At 41.4% G+C, this 24,580-nt stretch overlaps 1 protein-coding gene across 2 annotated transcripts in view; it reads right to left on the minus strand.

Moving 5' to 3' along the window:
- Positions 1–1,221: 1,221 nt before the first annotated feature.
- Positions 1,222–24,580, minus strand: part of adamtsl4 (ADAMTS-like 4) — a 36,191-nt gene continuing 12,832 nt past the window's right edge. Inside the window, exons 5-17 of one of the 2 annotated variants that reach the window (XM_061050414.1) lie at positions 18,027–18,129; positions 11,238–11,377; positions 10,585–10,789; positions 9,943–10,127; positions 8,112–8,280; positions 7,360–7,572; positions 7,055–7,184; positions 6,040–6,244; positions 4,877–5,050; positions 4,594–4,773; positions 4,236–4,415; positions 3,995–4,142; positions 1,222–3,900 (exon numbers count right to left, since the gene is read on the minus strand). In XM_061050414.1, the coding sequence (XP_060906397.1) occupies positions 3,770–3,900; positions 3,995–4,142; positions 4,236–4,415; positions 4,594–4,773; positions 4,877–5,050; positions 6,040–6,244; positions 7,055–7,184; positions 7,360–7,572; positions 8,112–8,280; positions 9,943–10,127; positions 10,585–10,789; positions 11,238–11,377; positions 18,027–18,129 (2,163 nt within the window). In that variant the 3' untranslated portion in view covers positions 1,222–3,769. Of the gene's footprint in view, positions 3,901–3,994; positions 4,143–4,235; positions 4,416–4,593; positions 4,774–4,876; positions 5,051–6,039; positions 6,245–7,054; positions 7,185–7,359; positions 7,594–8,111; positions 8,281–9,942; positions 10,128–10,584; positions 10,790–11,237; positions 11,378–18,026; positions 18,130–24,580 lie in introns of both variants that reach the window. The other variant, XM_061050412.1, reaches the window with a different exon arrangement.

Genomic DNA, 24,580 nt, shown 5'->3' on the forward strand with positions numbered 1-24,580 from the left:
TCAGAAGGAGAGATAGCTTGGGGTTGGAGTTGGCCTACTTTACAGCCTGTACTTTGGAAAGCCAGCCGACATTGGGCTATTTCACTGGAATACATAAAGACAGGCAGCCTCCAGTATTTATACTAAACAAACCAACACCATTTTTGTATCTAGATATGTTGTGTGCATGTGCGTGCCAAGAGAGAGGTTGAGTGGAAAGAGAGAGTCAAAGGGTTCATGGTAATTTACCCCGTAAGGTCACCATCTGCCTGCTTTGCCTTGTGCCCCCTGTGAACCTGCATCACTCGCTACGTTCATTTACCATATATATATTTATACACTCCACCCACACAACACACACACACACGCGCACGTGCGTGTATATCACTACAATGAGAAGGCACGCTAACTCAAAGTGTGTGAACTGTGTGCAAGAAGGCAGAGGGCATCACGCCACCGGAACTGTTAAGCCTCCCTGCACGATAAGGAAGACACGGCAACGATGCATGCGAGACCAAAAAGCAAGGATGCCGAGGAGGGAAAAACTTTCACTATATGCTACTCGGCTTTCTTTGTAACCATGGCAGACTAATCCCTTATTCCCTTCACCTTTAGGCTAATGTAAACTTTTGCAAACGAATAAAATATATAGCAGTTTATAAAACGTATTTTTATGTCGTTTCAATATCAATTTTCTAGTCGTGTGCATGAAAAGTATTCCCTAATGTTGCAACTAATCCCAGATTGCAATAGCCGAATTATCGACTAACACCAAGAAACACTTAAACTATAGGTTGACACTTGTGTTGTTTGGGTCTGCTGTTATTTGAGTGTTGTAAGAATCTGGAGGGAGTAAACTTCACCGCCTATAGATTCTGAAGCAGCATTTTATTGTTTGAAATTATTTGCATAATAAACTTGATTTAGGAACACACCTTAAACTCAAACCTAATGTGAAAAAAACTATCTTAAATGTCTTGCTTTGTCTTGCATTTTAAATCTTGAGTGCATTTACATATGATATCTGATCTTTTGGCCGGATCACAATGAAATGAATTAAAAATGTTGGCTCTCTCAAGAAACTTCTTGAGCAAATAGAAATATCAATATCAATGGTTTTAAAACACAAGTATAATGAATGAAAAAAATGAAACGCAAAATAAAAATAAAGTACAAACATTTTGTCTATATATTGTCATAAACCAATACATTACCCAATCAAAACATCTTTGCTAGTACAAGTCATGCTTGCAATCCAAACCTCATTTAATATTTAGAAAAAAACAAAACAAGCAAACAACTAGTCACAATGCAGACTTGGCCCCACAGAGAGACATTTACCCCACAGACAACTCATTTCCTGAGGACAACTGCTCAGTCACTGTGAGACTCAACATCGCCATCATTTGGAGGAAACTGGAAATATCATCCCTAACCCCCAGACAAAATAAAAACATCACACTTCATTCCTGTTTCAGTTTTATTTAAAACGAAGCTTTGAGATAATAATTTTTCCACACTTTTTTTTGTTGCATGATAAAAAAAATCATCTGTGTATCCGTAATAACAATCTCATAAACTCTGGTGGTAACAAAGATAATTTGCTACAGCTCCTTAAAACAGAAAATAAATTACATGTTCTTCAGATAATATATAAATTACTATCCTTTTTGTTTTTGTATAAAACACTTTTTTTTACTACAAGGGATAAGAGACAAGAATGAAACACGTGCTGCAGCTACAACACAGAACCACACGCACACACACACACACACGCGCGCACGCACACGCACGCACACACACGCGCACACACACACACACACACACACACACACACACACACACACACACAAACTAACGATAACAGACAACTCATACATGCACACATTCAAAACTCAGAACAGTATAGTCACTGATTCTTGTCAAATGCACAGAAACAATAGTAATATAACAGTTTGATGTGAATAAATGCAGTCTACAACAACACTTCTAATTACTCAGTTATAAAACATAAGCGCCTTCTATGTTCAAAGAAATATAGACATTAAAACATATCTGACAAATATACAGACCCCTCCCCTTTGTGAAGGCAGGGTTTATTGTGTGTTTATTCCTTTTTAGGAGATGGATAAGGAGAAGAAAAGAATAGTAAAAACAAGTTGTAAGAGAAAAAAGAGAGAAAGATAAGGCATAAAGACACACATATACAGAGGTTTCTGTCTCACTATGTGACATATTTACTTTCAGATCAAAGCAACATGATTGCATTTGATCCGTTTAATCAGCTGCTCTATTAAAACACTCTTTTAAGAAGCAGCTTCTTTTGTGGTTTCCATGAGTTTTTCAAATTCTGGCTTCACCTACTCTCATAGGACAGATTCATCACCCTCTCTCCAAAAGGAGATGATGGAATCACATTAAATATGTATTGAGATGAGGTGAGAAAAAAGGGAGGACATGAAGTTGTTCCTCAGATATGAAAACGCAGTTGTAATGGGGATGGGATCACTCAAATGCAAAAAAAATTAGGTCAGCCAGGAGTGAATCACTTTTCAAAACCTGTGCGTTGCCAAGTTCATAATTGAAGGAGATATGTTCAACTTTTTTTTATAATTGTTTAGAAATCAAATAAAAATACACAAACCAGTGAGAGGCTCATATAAAGCTTATAAAAACACTGTTGCAATGGGTGTTGTTCTCATTCATTGTGATTTAAATGGGGAATAGTTAAGTTGTTCTCGATCCCACAGTCCTGGTGTCTTTAATGTTCACAATTGTGAGAAAATCCACAGCTTAAAATAGTTCCTAACACAAGTAGAATGTTTCTCTTATTTGACTACAGGTCCCAGCCACTTTTGAAAATACTGAACATTTTAACATATTTCAAACTATTTACTTGTGCGTCATTGTAAGAGATTTACAATGCAGGGACCAAATAAGGCTTGGGAACGCATGCCTGGGAAGTCAAAAATCATTTTTACAAGTAGAAAAGTAAAAAATATCATGTGTTATCTCTTTGTGTTTTATGTTCTGTGTGGGAAGAATCTCACCTCTTCCTGTTCTGAAATATTTTTGGTCACTTACTGCCATGTACGGCTCACACCTTTGGTTCATCTGTTCCACTACTGAAGTGAACAATAAGAGGACACTACACGACTTTTTTGTTTTTGTTGCCAACAAAAAAACAAAAACGATTTGTAAATGAAATCCTTCTAGATTTGTGGGGTAGACAACTGTAGATTGACAGTGTCCATGATACAGTAGATCTATTCCGGTAGATCTTTAGCACACGTTAATACACAGCTTATCTAGTGCACATGCTAATTATTTGATCAGCACATTTTTTTATATTAATAAGTGGTATGCACGTCCGATTTTAGCAGTTTTAAGTCCTTGAAGATAAGAGAGGATATAATTTTTTTTTTTTGCTGCTGAAACACAGCTGTGTCTTCAGGGAGCTTCTCCTATGACAATCTCTCAACCAAGAAAGTTGTGTGAAATGACAGCGAATGCATCACTCAGCCCTGGGTGACGCATGTAAAGCTACCGCATGGAGTAAAAAGAGGCAAGTTCAGAGGAATATGCGGTTCTAAGAGACACTATAAACAGCGTTATGGAAAAAAGAAACCGGCTGCTTTCACATTGTTTTCCCTGAAGAATCGGGAGAAAATAGCTAAATGTTAACTGTCGCAGGGATTAGGTCTATTCTGGGCTGTCCATTTCTTTACGATCTGATGAGCCCTTTTGTAATAATCCTTGCCTCTCTCACACCTGGGCGGTGATTGGTGGGTCAGTGCCTCTTTGCACGCTGAGCACTCTGGGTACAGGAAGCACAGCAGGCAGACTTGTAGTAGGAGTAGACACACAGCCTGGCCTGAACCACCATCACACAGTTATGACGTATGTCTTTGCAGTTTTCATCTGTGAACAGAGAAAGAGGAGACCAAGTTTGGTAGGGAGAAAAAAATAATACACACATGGATGATTACACACTCTCATGGTCTCACACACTCACCTGATACTTGTGGACTGCAGGGTATCGTGTTACAGATCTGCTCCTGGTCAGGTTTGGTGCTGGCATCACATTCATGATTGTGCTTTTTGTCCTGCGTCAGACACCGTACCTCCCTCATTTGTAAGCCTTTTCCACAAGAACGTGAGCACTGAGAACAAAGGCAGAGTTTGTTATGATACATTTTTCAATAAAAGTTCTCCTGACCCACTATTTTTTTTTTTTCTGTCACATTGTTTCTTACAGCGCTCCACTCCGTTGTGAACCACTGCGGCTGACACTCTCCCATCTCACACTGTTGAACAGCTGCAGGTTTGTCCAGATTAGCGCACTCACTGGCCGGTACGATGGCCAAATCATTCCCCGTTTTCTGGACACATATGATGTCTCGTCTCTGAGTTCCATTCCCACAGGGGACATTACACTGAAAGAAGAACAAAAGTTGGAGACAGCAGCTTTGTTTTTTTTTTTATAAACTACTTATTCTAACACTGCATTATGAATGTCTTTTTAGTCCAAAGAAACATACAAACTTTTGTATATAAAATACTAAATCTCTTTTTTCTCCATTGTCTCTGGGTTTCCTCATATGTTTCTCATACCTGTGTCCAGGGGCTGCTGTACCACATGGTCGTAGGCACACAGGGTCCCCCATTACAGGCCTTCATCTCAGCTGGTTTCTCCCCAACACAGTCCCCTCCTCCTTCACCCTCTCTCACCCCTCCTCTGGTCAGACACACCACCTCCCTCTTCTGCACCCCGGGGCCACACTGCGCTGAACACTGAGGGACAAAGTGGAAGATCATGTTGAGGTTTGCTCTTAAGTGCTGGTGTTCATGTTTTTCTTTTTTCTTACTTCAGCTCTTGTGTACTTGTGTTACTCACCGTGTTGGACCAGCCAGTGAAGTACCAGTTTGTCACACACGGCCCCATGTTGCACTCCTCGCTCCCCTGTGGGCGAGCTCTGGAGTTGCAGTCCTTGTCATTCACCACAGCACCTTGATCGCTGACGCAACGCACGCCTCTCGTCCTGCTCCCAACTCCACAGTCCACAGAGCACTGAGACACACGGAGAGGAGGACGACAGAAAGGGCCTTAAATGAGACGTCTCACTTAACAAACACTAACTTCAGTGTAGAGTCATTCAAATACTACATGACAAAACAAATCTATGCACAAACAATTTAAAAAATGGATAGATGAAAAGATGTAAGTGACAGATATCACTGGTGAAAACATTTTTGCAAATTGAGTAATGAACGAATAAAATGTGGGATTATTTGTCATTCAAAACTAAAACCAGGTGCTTGTTGGTTGAAATTGTGTGATTTCTAATTATATATTACTATTTATTTTTAAATTATACTTCTCCAAAATATGAGATCAGTTCAGGTTACAGAAGGACAAATTATTTCATAAGAATCTTGGTTAAATATCTAACTTTGATCATTGCATGTCATTAGAGATATTAAAATGTTTCTTTGAATAAATGTGTTAGATCTGTGTCTTTGAGGCCCAATCCCTTAGTATATATTTTTTGGATCATCCAGGGGGCGGCAGTAGCTCAGTCTGTAGGGACTTCGGTTGGGAGCTGGAAGGTCGCCGGTTCAAGTGCGGATCAAATCTGGAAATCTGGTAGTTGGAGAGGTGCCAGTTCACTTCCTGAGCACTGGCGAAGTGCCCTTAAGCAAGGCATCGTCTTTCTCTTAATCACTCTCTCACTGTCTTTTCTAGCCTCGGTAGCGCACAGAGTGCACTGGCTGTACGGTACACACCTGTTACTACTTCTTAAACTTTTCTTTTTAGATGTCTATTGATCAGCTGTCAGTGTTTTGGGTTTCTGAATCAAACATAACCAGATGAGAGGAAGAGGCAGTTTGCAGTGACAATGGAACTCCATTCCCCATGCCCTTCTATTTACTAAAATCAACTCGAACCCACTGTCTCTCTCTCTATTTTGCTTGCAAATGTTGTGCTCCATCATTTGGCCTCTTTTCACCCTTCAGGTGATACATACCACCAGTCACACACTGTTGCATTCAACCTACCGTGCTCCAGTCAGAGCTGACCTCCCAGTGGGAGCAGAGGGCGAGCTGACAGGCCTGTGTGGACTCTGGTGGGGTGAGGTTGGCACAGCGCTGCGGATGGACCATGGTGGAGCGATTTCCAAAGCTCTGCCTGCACTGGAGCTGCCGCTGCTGCACCCCGGGGCCACAGGACACGCTGCACTCGGACCACGCACTAGCCTCCCAGCTGAAAGATACAGAGAGGGAGACATGGAGGGACATGTTGCTGCATTTCACAGGAAAATAACAAAATTCACATGCTTTCATATTAGATTAGTTAGATTCATGTTGGCTAACCACAAATCATGTTTGAGGCTCCCATAGTTACTTTCAAAATTACCCATAAATTATGGTTTTTCGATTTCAATAGCACATTTGGGACCTGCATATGTGCTGAATCTTTTAATCAAGTCATTACAGTATACACCTCTATAGTCTGTATCAGTTAGCTCTAACTTGAGAAAGAGTACACAGCAAGAAGTCTTCATCTCATCACATATGTGTCTGTCGTTAACTTGAAATCATGGGCAGAGATATGTCAACACCAGTGAACGGGTGATAACAGTTACAGTAAAAAGCTACCAAGTTAAAGAAGTTCCCATGAAAAAGGTCTGTAAAGACTAAGGCTGGATGTCTGCACTCAAAAAATAAATGAATAGAAAACTTGCATTTCCTGAAGAAGATTCACGAGAATGCTGACAACTGAAATGCATTGAAACGCTGCTTATATTTTTTCAGAACATTTCTGAAAAGAGGGTGATTTGCCTTTTAACAAATAAAAGTAGTAATATTTATTTACACACTCAGTTTTTTTATCTAATAAAATAGAAACAGATGACCTGATAATGGCAGTGCAGGGTGGTTTTTCTAGCAGTGATAAATGAGCTATAAAAAATACACTTTCTTCCAACCTTCCACTTCCTGCAGGTCTTAAATAGTTGAGCTTAATATAAATCTTGAATATGTTCATATGATGTATAACTGTGTGTTTCCTCACAATGGTGGGCAGGGGTGTGTGTTACACGGCTCTTCCTCAGGGACAGGTTTAGCTGCAGAATCACATTTTCGCTCTGGGACTTCCTTGTCTGTGTGGCGATCTATACACAGAATGACTCTGTGCTGGTGGCCTACAGAGATGGAGAGAGAGGAACGGATACACAGAGAGACGTTAGCTCCATGTTCTTGTAGTTGCACAAACCTACCAGAGGAGGGAGGCTTCAACACATCCAATGTGACCAAGGGGAAATCTATCTGAAAATGACACACATATATGAAGCTCTACAAGGCTTATTTGATTCGGACCTTTGCCGCAGGAAGCTGAACACTCTGTGAGCCCGCCTCTCCTCCACACAAAAGGTGGCTGAGTGTCCAGTGGCAGGTCAGTGCGAGGGGGGATCCGAGCATTCCTGTTGGGCGCAGAGCCTCGAGGACGTGACCTCTCGGGTCCCCAACGGTCAGAGGAGTGAGAGGGGAACGAAGGGAGCGAAACAGGAGGAGGAGCAGGAGGAGGTCCTTCTACTGACACAGTGAGGGGACCTGTGTTAGAAGTACACAAAAATTGACATTAAGACAAATTAGAAAGGGAAGTTTGGGAAACAGGCACTAGGAGGAGGAGAAAAGGGTGATAAAGAGGGAGGAAAGGGGCTAATGTTGAAAAATGGAAGATTGGAGGAAGACAGTGAGTCAGAGGCTAATGATGTCATGATGAAGTCAGGGTCTCATGACAGCGAACATGTGGACCAGATAGCCTCCCATCTAGGTCATACACAAACACACAAACACATTAATCCCTCCCACTTGGCCCACAACCGCACCCATCCCGACCCATAAACACGCAGTGGTGTTTCCTTGACTAATTTGGAAAGAATGAATTTCAAGATCTTCGGCTTGATTTACGGTTCAATTCTGACACTGACAAGAATCAACTACTAGTTTGTGTTCAACATGACTGTTGAGGACTATAAGTGTCTCTATGCTACCATAAAGAACATACAAAGAACACAACGGTGAAACAGAAGAAAGATAATCAGAAAGATTAAGTGTGTTTGACGCACTGCGAAGAGGTGCCCTCCCTGGATCTCGCTCCCTCAGCCTCTCTCTGGGTGCTGCCTCTCTGGGCGTCTCCCTCTCTCTCACCGTCAGCCTCTCCCTCTCTCCCTCTTTCTTCTCCACGGGGATGTAAAACTGATAGTCGATGCCCGGGTTCTCCTTGTGGAATATAATCTGAAGAGGGCGAGAGAACAGACAGATCTAGAGATGGAAGGAGCCAATGACAGGAACACTCTTAAAAACAGCTTCAGCAACATCTACTGTCCATAACAGGGACATAAGAGGACATGGTGAGCTACAGGGATTGCTCAAGGAAACCTGAGCAGGTTGTTTGTCTGCCACTATGAGTCCTCCTTCTTAATATAAAAGCCTACAACCCTTCTTACAGGACTTTACAAAGTCAGGGTCCTCTAAACTCAATTAGCCGGAGTCATGTGGCAACAACTTTATGATCTATTTTTGACAAAAGATGGATAACTGTAATTCAGTCAGTCGCACAATCTGGTGACTCTTTGAACACTTCAATCCAAATTAAGAGACCATATTAATTGTAGGCTAGGATGACCTGATATGCTCCCAATAATATGCATCCATACATTTTATTTACATTATTTTCCCATGATAACAAGTCATTTACAGTTGTTTTCTAGAGTTTTCACAACTTGTGTTGCCTTGGTTCTTATGTTCTTGTGTTTTTTTGGGTTCTTTTATGTAAGGGGTTCTTGTGTTTTCGAGTTCTAGAGCTGTATGACACAGCACTTTGTACAACCTTGCATTTAAAGGTGCTATAAAAGTAAAGTTATTATCTGTCTTGTTATCTCGGGATAACAAAGCTGTTCTTTTTTTTCATAACGTGATCATTTTCTTGCCTTCTAGAAAACCAAACATTAGGCTTGTCACTGCGAGAGGCCATGCTTCCATTCCCCACACTAATGAGGTAAGTTAAGCCTATTTCTACATTTCTTTTGTGCTTTTACATCTCTAGGGATACAAGATAAATAAGTTCAGATCTCAAGAAATTAACCAGATTGTATTTGTTATCACAAGAAAAAGCAGTAAATCAAATATATAGATGCATGTCCACTGAGGGCTTCTGTACTTCCTCCCTGTTTACAGTCTTTAAGTACTTTACAACCTTATGTAAGTTATTAACTACTGTGTAATGCTCCTTTACTTTACTCCTAGATGTGTTTTTGGTGGTGCCATCCAAAGGCCAGGCTTTATAAATGTTTATCAAAGAGTGGCAAATATCTACAGAAAGCAGATCTTTCTTTCTGTTTTTCATTCATCAACAGTTTATTCAAAGCGTGTAATGAGCATTACACCGTAACAGAACTACTTGGGAGGTTATAGACTTTTAGTCTTTTTATTTCTTATTTCAAAATCCCATGAAGCCTAAAAAATGCAGGCGATTTTGGAGGACATATTTCAAACTTTTGGTCGAGGATTGCTATTTTTACCCCCTCCTGCTCTGTCGCTGATAGATGCAAAGCTGCAGATGACTCCCGTTCTTTAATAAGATCTTAGCCTGAGGTCAGAGTTGTTATTATTGAGCCCTGTATACTCTGATGTGGCTCAGACTAAGCTTTGGTATATCTGTCTCTATCCTGCCGTAATGCCAAAATAATGCGGCCTATCTGGAGGATCTTGACACAGAGCAGGCAAGCGTAGCCTCAGGCTTAGAATAATGTTATAGAGATGTGAAACATTCTGTGTATACACATGTGTGTCCATGATCATGTGTGTGATTCTTATCATTCATTTAATTTTGCCATTCCTCAGTGCATGTTTGCTTACAGGGTTAAATTAAAAGCCTGCCTGTGGTCTGGTTCTTACATAGAGCTGGAGCTGGGTGGTGGTCGGTCCTCGCGCCCTGAGGGTCTCCCCGTTCTCCTCCTCCCCCTCCGTGTGTAGTCTAGGTCGGGTGTAGGTGAAGGTTGTCCCTCCCGCCTTGTACTCCCCTGGTGGGTCCACCGCCCAACGCCCGTTTACAACCGACACCCCGGTGCCACTCCTCATTGCTGGAAAAATGTAGAGGGGGGGGGGGGGGGGGGGGGGGGGGGGGGGGGTAGAGTGGAGAAAGGTTTGGTTCAAGTTTTCTTCTCTTGTTTTGGCCTTGTTTAGTCTACAAAGTGGCAAATTCTTAGGAAAACCCCATGAGCTCCAATACACTTTTAGAAAGACAAACACAGACTTTGGAGTGCTGTCTCCTTACCAAACAGTGGGGTAGCTAGACAAACACTCACAAGTACATGCACATACTTCACTGGTTCCTTATGGGCTGTTACAATACTGGATTTATCTGCTTAAAGCCAAGGAGGCCACAACTTTTATAGTCCTGGTCCTAGCCAGTACACACAAGCTCTGGGGCCAAATCTCATTCCAAGAGCTTTAATTCCTTTTGGAAACATTTTTTCAACAAATCTGTAATTGCTCATCTTTGTGCAAATGATTGTGTTTGTGTCTACAAGATCTTACCAAGGTAATTTGGGCTTGCTCGTCTCTCCATGATGTTAATGAATGTAGCTCCAGGCGGGATGTCCAGGATCTTGTGGTAACCAAGGGGAACAGTGACATTTTGGAAGCTTCCCGTCACCTTTCGGCAGGAGGTTTCCCTCCCGTCACACACCCCGCACTTGTCAATCACAGAGCCAGAGCCAAGAACCCCGTCGCAGCCCTCAGTCTGGCAGGAGGAAAAGGTGAAAAGACGTGAGTGATGGGTGAGACAATCAGGGGGGAAAGAATTGGGGTTTGGAAGAGAGATGTGGCAGGAAGAGAGAAAAGCTGTTTAAAACTCGTTGACATTTCTAGCCATTGGCCGTGTTTATTTCACCATTATTATTGTAAATTGGTAACCGTTTCTGGCCACATTCCTAGCAGAAAACAGAAAGGTTTCAAAAGTGAATCAAAAAGAGCAAATGAGAGAGAAAAAAGGGGGAGACGTAAAAGAAGGGACAAAAAGCAATGCAATAAAAAGGACTGGATACAATTGGAATCTGAATGCCACGCTTAAATAAGCCAGCAGAAAGGAGACTCAGAGTGCCAGGTTCTGTTCTTTCTCAACCTTGGCTAGACAGGAGGGTCTCAAATCTCACACACACACACAACAATTCACATTTAAATACACTCACCAGACACCGTCCTTCTACACACACATCGTTTGTGCTGACGTTGAAGCAAGGAGTCCCATCCCTGACGCGCTCAGCCTGGCGAACGTAGAAACGGTAGCCAGCAGGTCTGCAGGTCAGCTCGCACTGCTTGTCGGCACCAGCTGCAACACACACACACACACACACACACACACACACAGACACACAAAGTTTAGGTGGATTAGAGCACATCTTATATGTTACTTAAATGTGTGGGGCTGTGTAAGATTTCTTGTAGTTTATTTTTGTATCGGCCAGCTGTGGAGGAGACTCATTTGGGAGATGAGGGGCCATACCATCTAACCCCCCCCCCCCCCCCGACTGTCAGGCAGCGTAAATGTAATTCACTATTTCCTCTGCTCAAATGTGAAAGTGCACTCTCCACTGCATGTTCCCAGGAGAAACATACCCAGAAGAGCGGTGAAAAAACAAGTCTGAGGAAGGTTTGATTTATGTAAGAGAACAAACAGACGGCCACAGTAGGGAAGAAGTCTCAGAGAAAGAAAAGATAGCTTCAAGGTAAAAGAAGAAACTGAAGTCCTTCAGTACCTGGAGAATACGGAGGCAAACAGTCGCTCTGAGAATACAAGAATGTCTGAGGGGATGAGGGGTGAAATGACGATAAAAAAGCAGTCCTGAAATACAATTAAAGGAAGAGTTGCTTACCCACTTCATTTCTCCAAGAGGGTATCAACCTATTTTATGTAATGGTTCATCGTTTATCATCTAATCATTTAAACCAACTATGATTCATTTAACATCTTGAAAATCCAAGGTTTTAACAATAAAAATACTGTGTTGATTTGTGTGTCTCATATGTTGGTGGGTACATTTTTGAACTTTGTATGGAGCCTGGCGAGCTGTTTCCCTGTTTCCAGAATGTATACTAAGCCAGGGTAACCATTTCTACTTATTTTAAGCAAACTGTGGGTCTGTTAAGTGATTGACTTTTGCATAATAAGTTTAGACAGTGGAGAATGCATTGTCAGTATTCCTTGATATTACAAGGACCTGCACAGTGCACTGGTTAGCACAGGGCCTCTCTGAGGGGACTTTATTCTGCCTGTCCATGTATTCTCTCCGGGTACCTCGGCTTCTTCCCACAGTCCAAAGACATGCTCGTTAGGTCAATTGGTGTGAATGTGAGTGTGGCTGGATGTCTCTATATGTCAGCCCTGTGATTGACTGGCGAACAGTCCAGGGTGTACAGCTGGGATCACCACCAGCCCCCCGCGACACCAGCCCCCCGTGGGAAAGCAGTAGAGATAATTGATGGATAGATATTACAATTTGAGTGTTGGCACCAAGGGTAGAGTGGTCAATTTCAGGAAAATCACAAGCAGCGATCGTAATCAAACATTTATTAGTCAGAAAAAAAGATAGAGGTGGAAAAGTGAACTGTTTTCTCAGGTGTCTGCTGAGCTATTCGGTTACTATGTATACTATACTAACTGCTTTCAGAGATCTGGCTGGAGTCAGCAATTAGTTAGGGTTGAGCCTAGTCGCATTTTGGTATCGTCTAAAAGGTAACTAGAACCATGTATTCCTGATTTGCTTTTAATGACCATTGTTATTAATGTTACACAAGCACATTGCTTGATTTTTGGTAGTGAGATCATATTCTGCCTCAGAAGAAGGCCCATAACACGTTTGACTAATCCTTTAAAGAAGAGAGAAAAGGCAGGGAGAGAAGAAAGGACAGCGGGCAGCTCAACTGTTTGACATCCTCTTTAAGGTTAGAGACTGATGTTGTGCTTTGGGGTTAAAGGGCTCGGGAGAAGATGTTGTGTGTGTGTGTGTGTGTGTGTGTGTGTGTGTGTGTGTGTGTGTGTGTGTGTGTGTGCTTATGTGAAATAGAGTTTAAACCTGAGGTCTTAGTATGGTATGGCAAACGGGAGGGAGGAATTTCTGTAAGTGGAGTTAAGGGGTTAAAAGGACAAATTCTGTGCTTCAGGATTTATGACTTCTCACTGTGGTTTCATATTTCTTTGCCTTAAATATGAGAAATGTACCCAATACTTTATTCCATTTAAACAGGCCCACTATAAATCTCTGCCCAAAAAGTGGTCACAAACTATTGTACACCTTATTATTCAGGTCCTTGGGGCAGTTTGAGTAGCAGAGTGGAGAAGTAGATGTTTGGCTCCAAGAGTTCTTCGTTTGGGAAATGTCAATGTAATCAAAGTGTAATTCCAATGACACTTGACTTTCTTTTGATAATTTGAAAGATTTCAAGAGGTCAAGAGGTGCACAGGACATAAAACAGAACGTAAACTGAAGGTCACAGGATTCTTGGTTTGACCTTAAAGGAACAACAGAAAAGGCAAAAATTCGACCTCAGCCCTTTGCTGCATGTCATCCTGTACTCTTTCCTCCCAACATGTCCTGTCTCTCTTCAGCTGGCCTTTCCGATAAAGGCAAAAACGGCCCCAAAATAACCATAAAAAAATCCACACATTCCCTTGAACTTTATCTTTTAGTTCTACATAACTACTATGTACAAATCTACTATCCTTTAAGACCATCCAAACATGCCAGACATCTATCAACGCTTATTTTTCATCATTCTTTTGTTACTGTCTGATAATTGCATGGAAGCAGATGTACAATACATATTTAGAAAGTAACAGCAAGGGAGGCAGAGTTCCCATCCGCTCCCTCTCCACTCTTGTTCTCTCTTTCCGTCCATCATAGTTATCTTTTGGAGATTAGACCGGAGACAGTGACAGAAAAGCGAGGGGGAGCTAAAAGTGGGAGATGTGTAATGTACTCCCTGCCTCTCTCTCTCTCTCTGTCTCTTTATTCACCTCCTCATCTCCTTTGCTCTCTGCCTCTGCTTTTTCATGCAATGAAGTCATGCTTGAGCACTCTCCAACTCCTAATCACCTTGAAATTTCCCCCCTTATTTTTGGCTTTATCTCTCATTTGTCTCTACCTACTTCCCTGCTTCTCTGTTTCCCTCTGTTTGCCTCCATCTCTTCCACTGTCTCCCTCTCTTTATCTCTCTCTCTGAGCTTAGTGTTCAGACAGTGGAATATATGTCGTCTAAATATACTTCCCCACTATCTCTCCGTCTAAACAAACTCCAACAGGGAGAGAGAAAGAGAGAGGCAGTGGGACAGGAAGAGGGGAGGATGGGTGCGCTGAGAGGGGATGAGGCCTGAAATAAGCGAATATTGAAGTAAAACAACACCTGCACGTGCAGCGCTTACAAATCTAAAAGGGGCTGCTTGTGGGAGGAAACGTTACCACTGAAATGAATCGGGATTATAACTTTTTGTAGTTTACAGCTGTAATGGCAGCTTTACAGTTTAAGCTTCCAATTTCAAACCATAGGCCATAACACTTTGCAGTACATACATAACAGGGCCGTCACCTTAGACACAAAAACCCAAGCTAAGTAGCAAAAGCTGACTACAGGGTCAAACATAAATACAAACTGGAAATGCATGCAGTGCCATAAAAAGTCCTTAACAGATGAGTGCAGCTGGAGATAAATGACTAATACACCATTGGATGTTTAAGTACACACACATACTCCTTGCAGCCTGCAGTGTGTTGATGGGAAACTAGATATGGAGGATTGGGCTGCAGCCAATGGGAGCGGGCTGGAGTAAACACTGCGATACAGTTTACTTAGCAGAGTGGAAAGGATCATCTCCAGTGCTGATCGAGTGTGTGTGCGACCCAGCTGACGTCATCTGAAAAGACTTCAGACAAATACAGTTTTATATCCACCCCCATTAATGTCAACCAATAAATCTGACATCGGCCATTTGGTGGCTTCTTTTCTCCAAGATAGTCTCACAATAACGTGACTAGAATGTGACCCCCATATCAGAGATCGTCTGCTATTAAATATGTTTTTTTCCCCCCTTTTGACTCTCTGTCCTCTCCTCTTCTCAGCAGATATTAGACACGGTGGTCTGAAATAAGCCAGATTAGAGCAAAGGGCAAGAAGACACAGCAGATGTAACAGAAAATGTAAGGGCGAATAAATTCAGGATAAATACAGTAATCTCCCTCTTTCCCCTCACAAACACAGAAACAGGGGGTGGTCAGTGAAAGGAAAGCCCTCTGAGTGTTTGCGCAGACAGTTGGACTCCAGCTGATAACCGGGCGATGACTCCTGGTACAGATGTACGGCATGTGTTGTCTAGATCTGCATGCATCCACGTCTACTCTGCTGCTCTGACAAGACTGAAAAACATCAGTCAAATATTTAAGGTGTTCTACCAGCAGAGCATTGACCTTTGAACTTTTATATCAGACATGGAAATAAGTTTGGCAATCAGACCCAATGTGTTTAAGTGCTAATCCTTTTGCAGAGTCACTGGGGATGATGAGCTCGGACTGGGTGACAAAATATACGTTATAGGCCTGCAACCATTATCATTCATATCCAAATACACATGCAATAAGGTTTTTCAAACGTATGGCAAAATGTGCTGTTTGTGAAAACAGCCTAGGGTCAAGGATTTTTCTTTTTTAATAGAGCGGCGCATTATGTCATTTTGGGAGATAGTGCATAACAATTATGTGAGACATTGTAGGTTCATGTTTGCTTTTGGTTTATTTCCTAATCAGTTTTCTTAAAACCTGAAAAAAACATTCTTGATTGGCTGTGCAGAAGAATATATAATATCACAAAATATTTGGTTATAAAACAAAATGGCAAAATAATGTTGTCCATATGGTCTACTCCTACCTGCATGTGTCTGGATTTGCAGAAGGAAATCCACCCAGGAATTGTGAAAACATGCAAGACTTTCAAGTCAGATAAATCGAATCTAGGACTGCAGCACCAACGTACTGTCCTGGAGCACTTTATGGTAATTACATACTGAGGCATGACACAGAATAAAAAAATCTAAGGGTTACTATCACTTATCCCAGAGTACAAAGCTGTGTTATGTGATGCCATTGAACTATGGAAATATGATACTTTAAACCAGCATTAACTGTTTAATTTAGGTGATTTGGGGGCATTAGCTCATGTTCTGCTTTTTCTCACCAGCTACTAAATGACTCCTTCTGCTGTTTGGTGCTGAGCAGGTTATGCACAGTGGGTTGATCAAAGCTTCCTTTTTAAAATTGTGAACAAATGCATCTGTATCTGATTTGCATCTGGAAACACGGCTGATGATATCAGTGACAGAACAACCAAAACATTTAGCTTAAAGGTGAGGTCAGTGGGTTTGTCAAGATTTTTCACAATACTGCTTATTCTTTCATCGATAATGTAAAACATTTGATGGCATAGTTTTCTGGCCTGACAAAGTAGCATGGCATCATGGGAGTTTTGGGCTTTTATTTTGAATCATAGACAATTTTGCGAAGAAAACCTATACTACCTGACTTGACTAAGAAGAAATGATGGTCATAGACAAGGTAGTGTATGCACGTCTTTTAAACTAATGATGCTTGATTTATTCACATGTTTAAGTTCAAGAAGAATTAGCTGCAACAAACACGAAGACTTAAAATCTAGTGTTTCCCTGAAGACAGGTGAAGCAATGTTATCCTTAATGTAATTAAGTTTTTCTCTGGGTTGAAAAGTAATTGGAAGTATTTGAGAAAGTGTTAATACAATACCCAACACAGCACATAACAGAGATCTAGTTATGTATGATTTCACTGCAGAAATGTGGGAAATGATATCTCTACCTCTGAAAATGTTTATCTTAATTCCATTTTCACAAATCCTATTGTACTGTTGTGTATGGAGTAAAACTAAATGAATACATGTGGTTTGTGTTGATGATCTAGTGATTCTGGCTCTACGCTAAGGAACATCAGCCAGCTGATACAGTAATCACAAGTGCACAGGCAGACACATACACAAGCCTACATGCACAAACATTTTTCCACATGTTATCTCAGATCCACTAAGCAGTTCATCTACCGCAGAAGCACACATGCCAAGAAGCCCACACTGTTAATACACAGAGACTTCTTCATTGTATGTCTTACTGTAATGACAAACACTGTCGATATCATCTCACAGCTGTGTTTCTTTCTCTTTCCCTCCCAAAGCCCCTATGTTTCCAATATTTTCTTTATCTGCTTTCCCTTTTCTCCTGAATTCCTCAAATATCTGTTTACAGTTGTCTCTCGTTCTCTCTCTCTCCCTCCAGCATCGGAAAACAAAGATAAATAGACACAATCTCCACCGCGCTGCTGAACTATTGTACTCTTAACAAGAAAGTAAATAAACACACTCAACCACACAAGGACGCACTCAGAAATACACACACACACACACACACACACATCACGTTTTCTCCCTTCACTCCCAGCCGTCATGTGACAAAAACACTTGCATCTCATCACCTATCACCTCCCGATTCTCTGAATTTCTCTCTCTCTATCTCACTCAGTTGGAATCTGTGTGCTTAGTCAGAACGGGGAGGAGAAAGCTAAGCAGAAGAGGCCAGGAGATGTTGGACAAATGAGAGGAAAAAAGAGAGGAGGGAGAGGATTTAGAACAATGAATAAAAGCAGATCGAGTTCCAGTCATTCCAGTCTTTTCCCCTTGACTCTCAACACCCTAAACGCTACATGACTGCTTCAATAAGAGGAGGGCTGGGCATGCTGTGGAGATCTGCCAATGCACTAAAGCCAGAGCAACATTTGACTCACTTAAACACACATATTACTGATGCTTTCCCCTGACTCCCTCCTTATTCCAGCATTTCATTTACACAATAAGCCTATTATCACGTTAAAGGTCTGTGCAGCATAATATGTGTGTTTACTTTACGTCCTCACCCTCAGTAAAAGCTTCCCAATTGTAGAGGCGACCCATGAACTCCTGGGTGTTAAATGCTGCACACTGCTCTGCTCTGGAGTCCAAGGTGCCTCCTCCACACACCTGGAGGACAGAAACACAGAAAATTACAGTTAGAAATGTGCAAAATACAGTGCAACATATTGATCTAATATAAAATCATGCAGCTCTGAAACCGTGATGGTAGTTTCTCTCTAAGTCCCTGGAGAAATAAGGGTGGAGCAGAAGGAAAAAATGAGAAAAAAACAGCTTATAAAGAAGGGGGAAATTAACTTGAGATGCCGAAGTAAGCGCAAACACGCAATTATACCCTGATACACACACACAAACACACACATATTCATTTAGTCTCCATGCTGCTCTTGGCAGTCCGAGAGTGTATTAGAACCATATGGAAATAATAGATTTTTTGGAAGCGGCTGCTCTCATAAATCCCCCCGTTGCTCTCAGTGCATGACCACAAATGTTTGCGACTGTGTGTGCACGTGCATGTGTGTATGAGCACATGTCCAGCTTGTGCTTCGTCAAGCGGAGTCCTTACGGAGCCGTAGGCTACAGTGGAAAGAGTTTTAACATACCTGCACTTAAACAACAGCTGAAACATCAGGCAGACACTTAATACTACTGTACTGACTATAACTCACTGAGCCCTATAGGACGCACACACACACAAGCGCATGCAAACAAGCACACACATTGTTGGAAAGTAACATTTTCATTGCTCTCATAAGCCATGTGAACAATGTGGTTCAATGGATGTTAAAACTCTTTTGTTGAATTGGTTAGTCCACAACTTTGGTTGTAAAATATTTGACCTCAAATCTCCAAATACTGTCTAAACAATTATCCTCAGCTACTCTTTGTTTTTGTGTTAATCAGCACATGCTAGCCACTACCATAGCTAGCTTAGATAGTAAAAATGGTAAACAATATACCTGCTAAACACCAGATATTTTTGCACTTCTATTTTGTTGTATTTTCTTCTATTGCTTGCAAGCGTAGACTTGTTGCTATATAGCAAATATATGTAAATAGTTTTAGTTTACTGTTTTCCTCATCCAGCTATAAAGCTATTAAAATATAAAGCTATAGCTAGAAGCCAGTCAGCTTCGCTAATCACAAAGACTGGAAGTAGGCAAGCTTGGCCGTGTCCAAAAGTCACAAAATCCACATTCCAAGCCTTTAAAGCTCCCTAATCAACTGCTTTGAGATTTCAGTAGGCAGATTTCCCAACCTTTGGACCGAGCCAAAGGTGCTATGCCAAGCAAACGATTCTGCTAGCGTATCATTAGCGTATCTGTCTATTTATATTCAATGGACAGATATGAGAGTTGGGAAAACGAATATTTCCCAACTCTCATGTGAAAATATTTATTTCAGACATCTTTATTTTTTGCTTAAGTATCTTATTAAATGAAATATATTTGCTGTACCATATAGTGGGAGTATTTATACATCATTACTTGTAAAGTAATTTCACATTTCTTTTCCAAAACACAATGAGCTTCATTAGGTATCACACCACAAGGACTCTCTCTGGTTAGAAACCAACCAAGTATACCGCCCTTTGATATATATCTGGTACACACATACACACACACACACACACACACACACACACACACACACACACACACACACACACACACACACACACACACACACACACACACACACACACACACACACACACACACACACACACACACACACACACACACACACACACACACACACACACACTGACAGAGCTCTCAGGTTTCCTCGTCACTCTGATCCCTGTCAGCTCAGTAATCTTCTTGTCTTTCACTCCTCTCTTTCTTTGATTCTTTCCTCTTTTTTTCTTTTCTTTCTGAACATCTCTCGCAGCTGCCACAAACAGCTGGAAAGTTCCTCCACACTTGTTTGCAGAGACCAAAGTACTGGAGTATAGTCCGTTTTAGCCACACACAGACACACACTCAAGCACACAGACATCCTTATTTCCCATGTGAACCAGTATCTGCCACAAAGTGGAACTAAAGACTTTCCCTGCATTTTGTTTCTGTCTGTGAGTAAAGGAATGCATGTGTGGCTGTCTTGTCACAAGGCTGTCATAAGGACCATTCTGTTCTGTAGAAGTGTGAAACCAGCATATGAAACTTTATGTGTGCACTCCTCCACAGTTTCACGCTGCTTGAACAGGCTTATTTTGTCATATTTATGAGCGTATATGTTATAATCTGACTAAAGCCTCTTATACGCGAGTGTGTTTGGACTCTATCCACTGAATACGTGAGCATGCGGCCTGTATGTGACCTGATGGTTTTAAGAAACACAGTAAATCTGCCCCGGATGTGTGTCTGAAATGTGGTTGTTAATGGTTGTAAATATTTCTGCTGGACATAAATATGTTGAGCCCCGGTTTAATCTGGATGGTTTCTGTGTATCTGTATATGTGTGTGTGCCTGTGGGACCGTAAACATGAGGTTTACAACAACCCCAAACACACACATAAACATTGTGTGTGCAGCTATGGGACGTTTTAGTACAGTAACAAGAAGAAAAGAAAGAGGAAAGAGCCACCATAAAAGTAAAAAAAAAAAAGGGAATGTGAATTGAAAAGAAAGAATGCAGAAAAAGTCAAGTGTGCATTCATGTGTTGGTGATTGTACAAGCACTAAAGAGCGAGGGGATTCTCCTCCTAAAAAGTGTTTGGGGTGTGTAAAAACAGAGGGAGGCTAATGGACTGAATGAAGGAGGGAGGGCGGGGACGGGGGGGTCTCTATGTTTCATGGTTCTGGAAGGGAACTGTGTGTTATTTTTGTAAGGCTGGTATACTTCTCTTTCCCTCATTAACTGTGAGTAGATGGTAAAGGGGTCTCCTAATAACAGGCAGAGGGGAGCGGGAACAGAGGGAGAGGTGGTGACAGAGGGGAGGGGAGAAAGGGAGAGTGACAGTTACTGAATGGGCCAAGGAGGGGAGAGAAGAACGACAGATTGCTTTTACAGGAGCAAAGTACTTAAAGAAGGTTCAGGGTGAAGGAGGGAGAGGGAGTTACTGTAGTGTGTGTGGAGAGGAGAGGTGAGGGCACAAAGGATGGGCCTGGACCTGAGGATAAATCACAACACCAAAAATACAGTACACTCCAAACAGAGAGGAAATCATTCACATCTTTCGAAGCATTGCAAGAATTTGTAAGAACTTTAAAAAAGGTAGTTAATTTGCCAGTTTAATTTATTAAACTGAATATCAGCTCTCATCATCGCTCCGACAACTGAATCACAGAAGTGCCGATATTTTGAACAACATCTAGACCTGGAGTGTGATATTACCATTATACATGATTGATTGATTGATTTTATTGTAATAATGTGTCATGCATAAACAATGTGCCCAGACCAAAACAGGACACCATTATTAATACCAAGAGACTGGAAACCAAAAGTAGGCACTGAACAATAATAATACAAACAAAACAAAACAATCCTGATGTTTCTTCCAGGCTTTAGAGACCAACATGGCCATCTTATAAACAATGAAACTATAAACAACGCTTCCATCCTGTCGTCATCAGAGCTCCAAAACAGTTCAGGATTTACATTGTACAACAGTACTATGACTAAGTGGCAACCTCCAGTCTTGAAAAACGAAGCCGATGCGGAAGTGCTCGCTTGAGGCTGGCTCTAGGAACACCGAAAGTCACATACATTTGTCATGTTAATAGTGTTACAAGTAGCGATAGTATGAGTGATGTTTTGTACTTTATATCATGAAATCCCTCATGTAAGAAGAAGAAAACAAGGTCAAAACTTACTGTTGTATAAGAAGTTTTTTACATTTTGTTTTGGCCTTTTCTTTTTTCTTGCTACTAGAAACAGGAAATGAGAGAGGAGAGGGGTTTGCTGACTGGAATCAAACCAGGACCTACTGTTAAATCCAATGTATTTAAAATAACCAGGACAGCTGTTTCAGTTTCAACCATATTTTAACTCTAAATACTTCTTCTTAGCAGAAAACACTGATCAAGGTGAGGGATGGAAACAAGTACTTTTGAATCTGGGTTCTTGTAATTGATTGGCACTTGTATTGAAGCATGTGAAACAATACCAACCCCTTAAAATAAAGTAACAAACTAAATATTTATTAGAAAGTTTGTTGCTCAAGATTAAATGAAAAAGACTTTCTCTTCCTGTGTCATGTTTTTTAAGTGTTGTTTATCATTTACACTCCCTTAACAATAAATCAGATACTGTAACATACAGCTCAACGAAGTCATGACTGATATCTGGTTATCTTCATTATGATTACAACAACATGAGTCACAAGAAACATGTGTGGTCAGAACAGATGTAAACAAGTCAGCAGATTACCTGACCAAAGTGAGCCTAAACAAAATGCACTGCACAGGAGAAAAGAAAGATTAAAAACAAGAAGACTATATGCAAACTTTGATGATTTATTACAATAAGCAGTTGGGGAAATTATTTATCACTATGGCCTGTTTTGTCTTTCAAAGATAGGCTACACTGGGTTTTATGAACTCTCTAAATGTGTGTTTGTTTCTCCATTTGAATTTTTTGAGTGATGTCTCAGAAGCTTGTCAGGCTGCAACAATGAATGGGATTAATCTGGGGATATTATTGTCAATAACAGAGATGACCCAAACTTGTTCACCTCCCCAACTTGTATTAAACCAAGATTTAACTGCATTCACATCTTCTTTTCTCAAATACAATCAAAGAAAAGTAACTTTAATCCGCTTAAAGGTGCCCTGATGCATAAGCAAACACAAAAAACGAGGCCTGACGTGAAAGATATCAAAACTGGCAGCTTTGGAGCGGCTGACTGACTGACGGGGTGAAAGAGTGATTTCAGCGGAGAGCAGGTGAAAGAAAAGTGAATCCAGCTGCTGAAAGAGAGACAGTCGGTGTTTTTATACGGGAGCAGAGAACATTTTTCGATGTTTTACTAGCAGGGAGGGGGGCCGGAGAGAAATGGTTTCTGTGCACTATATAAGAGGATGACTGGGGGAGGTTACAGCCTGAAGGCTTAAAGATTTGTTCTACACACACACACACACACACACACACACACATACACACACACTCACACACAAGCCAAGGTCCAGATCACACATAACACTGTGACGTGAAACACAAACACCCAGAGTGGCCCAGACAAGACTAATGAGTTTCGAGGAGGGACAGATTACGAGTTAAGCGGGAACCTTTCACCACATGTGTTTCCGCAGGGAAAGCCCAGGTGACACGTCGTCGTCGTCATCCTATCAGAATTTCTTTTCCCTGTGCAGGTCCGTGCCTCCACAGCTGGCCACATCGTCTCAGTCGCACATACAGGTTAAGGCTCGCCGGTCATTCCTCAGGCATTACTGCAACACTGCACAGACAAAGCAAGTGACCGCCGGCCCCTGTGGCCATAAATCAACACACTCCACACGCCGACACTAATCACATGCAACGCACACACAAATCCGTAACATATGATAAAACGTGTGTCTACGCTCACGTATGTGTTTGTCCTCAGCGATTAACATTCTCTGCTTAATCTTGTGACCTATGCTGTGTGTAAGTGCTTCGCAGAGCAACACCCAGGTCCCGGCCTTGACCCCGGGGGGGGGGGGGGGGGGGGGAGTCAGGAGTCCCCCAGAGGAAACACAGCTCATCTATCAACAGCAGGGGAACGTCAAAAAGAGGAAGGCCCCGTGTTGTGCGAAACAAAATGCAAGGAAACGTTTTCAGTTGAGCCTGAAAACAGTGAGATAGAAAGACAGAAAACACCAGATAAGCACAGTAACCTCAGGGTCAATAAATGAAACCATAACTTTTCTCAAAGCCACTCAACGTGACATTCTTTTCATGCTCCACTTTCCGTGTAGCAGCTCTCCAAACTCACAACATCATTTTACACACAGGTTCTTCATATGCCCTGTTAATCTTGATTTAACCACATATTTTCACAATAATACATATGGCTGTGACAGAAAGAAAGGGGAAAGGTGGGGGTGTGAACAGAAATGCTCCATTTCCCAAGGACTTGTTTTTTCAAAACAGCTCCAAACGTCTGCACTGAACTATGTGGAGGATTTTTTTTTCTCTTTTTGCTGTTTACAGTAATGCTAGTTCCTCTGCCCGGAAATCTTCTGCAAGTGGATCTAGAATTTCTAATAATTGGAAACTGTGTGCTCCGAGCTCTGACTGCAGATGTTTTTGAGTACTTCAGCTCAGTCTTATTTACCTTTATGGATTCCCAAAGCTCTTTTCGTTTTTGTAAGGGGTCAGTTATGTTGTTTTCTAGGTCAAAATCGTACTCGTATTGGAAATTTCATTCATGATGTCATATCACATTTCAGTTTTTTTTTGGTTTTTTTAGCCATGTCTTGTGTCCTCTTGTGTCATAATTACTGTTTCTCAGTGTTAGTTCTCAGTGTCCTGGAATCTGTCTCTCTTGGCAGTCACACTAATTAAGATATTTTTTTAATCAAATGAAGACTTTCCTGGTTCAAAGAGTAGTTTGACATTTTGGTATAAAACA

Source organism: Labrus mixtus, chromosome 11 (assembly GCF_963584025.1).
Source record: "Labrus mixtus chromosome 11, fLabMix1.1, whole genome shotgun sequence".
Taxonomy (NCBI): domain Eukaryota; kingdom Metazoa; phylum Chordata; class Actinopteri; order Labriformes; family Labridae; genus Labrus; species Labrus mixtus.